This window comes from Hippocampus comes, unplaced genomic scaffold (assembly GCF_001891065.2).
Source record: "Hippocampus comes isolate QL1 unplaced genomic scaffold, H_comes_QL1_v1.1 scaffold148, whole genome shotgun sequence".
In the NCBI taxonomy this organism is placed as follows: domain Eukaryota; kingdom Metazoa; phylum Chordata; class Actinopteri; order Syngnathiformes; family Syngnathidae; genus Hippocampus; species Hippocampus comes.
In genome coordinates, this window is record NW_017805006.1 from 174,595 (window position 1) to 178,687 (window position 4,093).

Below are 4,093 nucleotides of genomic sequence, written 5' to 3' on the forward strand. Positions count from 1 at the left end.
CCTTGCGGCCTACCCATCCACACTTCTCCAAACTGGCCGTTGCCCAGCTTTTTAATCAGCTGCAGCGATTCGCGGGGAATCTCCCACATGTCCTTGGTCTTCACCGATAAGTCGGCCAGCTTGGGCATGCCGCGCTTGCAGCTGCCGATCAGGCGGCAGCAGAGCCCCGCCGCTCGCTCTGAGCCGGGGCAGGGAATGGGATAAACAGACAGGAAGTAGGGAAAAAAAAAACATATGAAGGGAAAAGGAAGCAAAACATGTTTGCTTGGTCATCCGCCCCCTTTCCCCCCCCCATCCAAAAAAAAATCACCTTTGCACACATGAACGTCACTAAAAGTCAAAGTTTGACCTCAGGAGGAACAAACAGACAACAATGAGAGCAACAATCGAAGGAATGTGGACTAAAATCCTCATTAAACAATTCCAAAAAAGTTGCAAGTTGTACCTGTGTAGTGCACCACAAGCTGCTGCACGGTGTCAAACTGAGACCTGGTGGTGATGTAATAGCCTCCGTTGTCCAGCTTGCGGATCTTATAGTGCTTCACGTGGTCACCTTTGTTCTCGTCCCAGTCGCGGATGGACAGCGAAAAAGCACCTAGGACGCAAAAAAGACACCATGTCTAATTCAACAGGTTTATTTGTATACAAAATATCAAATGTAATTTTAAAAATATCTAGAATATAGAGACTAAGTCTGTTCACATAAGCTGTATTTTATATGGTTCTTAATTGTGTTTTGTTATATTTGTGATTATTTATTTAGTTTCAGATTAAGACTGAGTTTTATATATACATTCTGCCGTATTTTTATTATTCTTTAACACACGTACAATGCATATCTAGAATAAAAATAGAACGAAAACTACAGTATCAATCCAGTAAAAAAAAAACAAAACTAAATCTAAATCAAAACAGAAATAAAATAATGACAAATTAAAAAAAACACAATAAAAAGTTTAAAGATATGGAACATAAACCGAAATAATATAATGAAATGAACATAGAAAAAAATTAAAATATTTTTTAATAATTACGAGACTTGATCAAAAAAAAAAAATCTAAATCATGTCATATGTCTGAGCAGAGCGACCAACGTGTACCTCAAAATTCTAACTGACTTTATATGATTTTTTTTTCCTCCCTCACCGAAAAGTGGAAAAAAAAACCCCAAACAAACAAACAAACAACCTTGGATAAAACACTTGAACTTGACAATTATTGTTGTGACTTTCATCTTATTTTAGCAGTAACTGCCCTGATAATAATTACACAATGGTTAGCAATCAAAATCAAATCAAATTTTAACCGTTGCATTTATTAATACTGCTGTAGTTTGCACTGAAACACACTCACGGTTGTTCCTAATATTTTGACCCGCCAATGTAGCTAGTAAATAACGCAAACATTAGAAGCAAGTCGAGAAAGATCTGCAGGTGTATGTGCTCCCGTCGAGAGCAAGTGTGTACGTGCGTGTGGTCACCCAACCTTTGGTGGTCTCGCTCTCGCGGATGAGAAAAGTTCCTCTCTGGTTGCCGTGTCCCAGCAGCTGTCTCTCCGCATCCTTCCTCCCCATCTTTCCGAAATACCACCTGTCGCCAAAAGCAACATCCGGTCACACACGGTCACTAAACCCCACCTCATCCTTGTGTGCTTGCGTACTCACTCCTCGGCCTGTATGGAGTCGACCGGAGCTACGTAATTGGACGGGATGTACCCGGCATTGCCCGTGTCCAAAGAACGAGCCTCCCACCAGTCACCCTCTCTGTAATCAACACCAGCAAATCATAAATTGATTATGTCCTCCATTAATGACCTATCGGGCGGCCGATTTGCGATCTTGCAAGTACTTTGTTTTGGTCAGTCCAAACAACAGCAACATGAATAAACCCAATATTTGGACTTACGTGTTGTTGATGATCTGAAACTTCTCCCCCTTCTGAAAGGTGAGGTCATCCTCGGTGCGAGCGTCGTAGTCATAGAGCGCGATGAAGAGTGTGACGCCGCCGCCTGTAGCGCCCCCACCCCGAGGGACAAAAGAAGGCCCTCAATCAACACTGACTATTCTGAGGCTCACAGAACAATCACTGGGAGTTTTTATTATATCCGCCGAGGAAGGCGGGATTTTGTAGCCTTTTGTAGCCTTTTGTTTAGTTTTAGCTAGCTTGTATAGCCTACTTTCCTTCCACATATACACACACCCCATATTGTTGACACATATTAGTTACATATCGCAACATACATTGCTGCGGACTATTACTACTGCTGCCGCCAGTGATTTCAATCCACTATTTCCGGTAAAAATCTGAAAATGTCCCTACTTGTGACTCCGGCGGACCAGTGCTGCGTGTTGGAGTTGGGGAAGATGGCTCCGCTGGAGAATCCCTTGTTGAAGTCCGGTATCACCTGCGTGGGGTCTGGACAGTAGCGTGCCTGTATTGGGTCCGCGGACGAGCCGCCATCGCCGTTGCTGGGAGACTGCACTGAAGCATTGGCAGCCCCGGAGGTGGCGGTTAAGGCAGCCGCCTCGAATTTAGCTGACTTCTTCTGCTTGCAACAAGCACAACCCATAGTCGCCGCGCACAGACAAGGTCGGCGTCTGGACAAGGAACACGGTCACACAACGCACTTTATTTGTTATACACTTCACAACAACTACAAGTACTACTTATAAGAATGTACTCTTATTTCTACCTTGTTTACTTTATATTATTTATACTTTTTGACACAGAAATTCAAGCTCGCAATTTAAGTAGTACTTTTTACATGAGTAGAACTTCATCATCAGCGTAACTGTGAACATTTATACTGTGTCTCCTGATGACGCCATGTTGCGGCAGCATAAAAAAAAAATTAAAAGAAGTGGACTTAAAATTGAACCTTGTGGGACACCCTCATTCAGTTAGTTAATAGCATGGCGATGAGGACTCACTCCAACTTACAAAGAAATCTCTGTTGCTAAAAAAATAAAACAAAAAAAAAAACAGTACCAGACAAACCAATTCATTTGTTCAGTTGAAAAGTGTTCCACTCAACTACCTGTACTCCTTGACATTAGGTAGACATGATTATTATTAATACTTCTAGTACGATTGCATCTGCTGTGACAAGAGATATACACATACTACTATCAGTGTTATTCCTTGATAAAATACTATAGTTACTCATTACTTTCTCTCACCTGATGTCTTTTTCCTGCGTCAGATCATCGGTCAATCAACATCGCCACCGCTGACGCCACAGAAACACAAACAAAGAAGAAGAAGAAGAAGAAGAAGTTATAGATGAGGAGGACAGGAGATAAGGAAGATAGATGCGAAGTTAGCCACATCCTCTTTTTGGCCTCTCGCCGTTTCGAAAAGAGACGCCTGTGTCATCCTGGGTTGTCATTAGTTCGACATGTGCGTGCGCGTGTGTGTGTGTGTGTGTGTCGGTGTGTGTGTTGGTGAGTGGGTGTATGTGTGTGGTGAAATAACCTGCGCTTGTCCTATGTCGGCGTGAGTGTGTGAAAACTTACACCAAGAGCGTTGCATCATGCTAACGGGTGCGCAAAAAGTAACAACAATGCAACACAGCATCCGGAATTTTGATTAGGTACACTTGCAAGACAATTCAAGTTGTCGGCGTCTGACCTGTGACCTGCTCCCGCCTCAAAATCTTTACACAGTGACTCTCATTGAAAGTTGGACGTGCGCATATTGGGCACATATCTACTTTGCCCAGAGCTGAATGCATTACTTCACATATGTCAAAGTGCCGGCCCGCGGGCCAAATCCGGCCCGCGAGAATGTTTTCAGTGGCCCCTGGGATGATATTGATTTGTTATTAGAACCGGCCCGCGGACCGCAACAAGCCGAGAGCCCGCAGAGCTTTTACACGCACCAAAACTACATTTCCCACAATGCAACGGTGACGCGCCAAGCAGTCGGCCGCTTTATTTAAATATTTATCAGTCTAGCAGTCGTTCCCATAACAGTGACATTAGCTTTCAGATACCCATCAAAAATGGCAAAACGGAAGGTGGACACTGAGAACCGGGGGTTTCAAACAAGGTGAGAGTCGAAGAACATGTTCATGGACGTAGCTGGAAAACCTG

The 4,093-nt window shown here is 43.5% G+C and overlaps 1 protein-coding gene across 3 annotated transcripts in view; it reads right to left on the bottom strand.

Annotated features, from left to right (window-relative positions):
• yrk (Yes-related kinase) overlaps positions 1-4,093 on the bottom strand; it is a 23,693-nt gene that overhangs the window by 12,104 nt on the left and 7,496 nt on the right. For 2 of the 3 annotated variants that reach the window (XM_019859688.1, XM_019859694.1), the window contains exons 2-7: positions 3,179-3,228; positions 2,319-2,596; positions 1,905-2,007; positions 1,664-1,762; positions 1,486-1,589; positions 446-595 (exon numbers count right to left, since the gene is read on the bottom strand). In XM_019859688.1, the coding sequence (XP_019715247.1) occupies positions 446-595; positions 1,486-1,589; positions 1,664-1,762; positions 1,905-2,007; positions 2,319-2,568 (706 nt within the window). In that variant the 5' untranslated portion in view covers positions 2,569-2,596; positions 3,179-3,228. Of the gene's footprint in view, positions 1-13; positions 179-445; positions 596-1,485; positions 1,590-1,663; positions 1,763-1,904; positions 2,008-2,318; positions 2,597-3,178; positions 3,229-4,093 lie in introns of all 3 variants that reach the window. The other variant, XM_019859703.1, reaches the window with a different exon arrangement.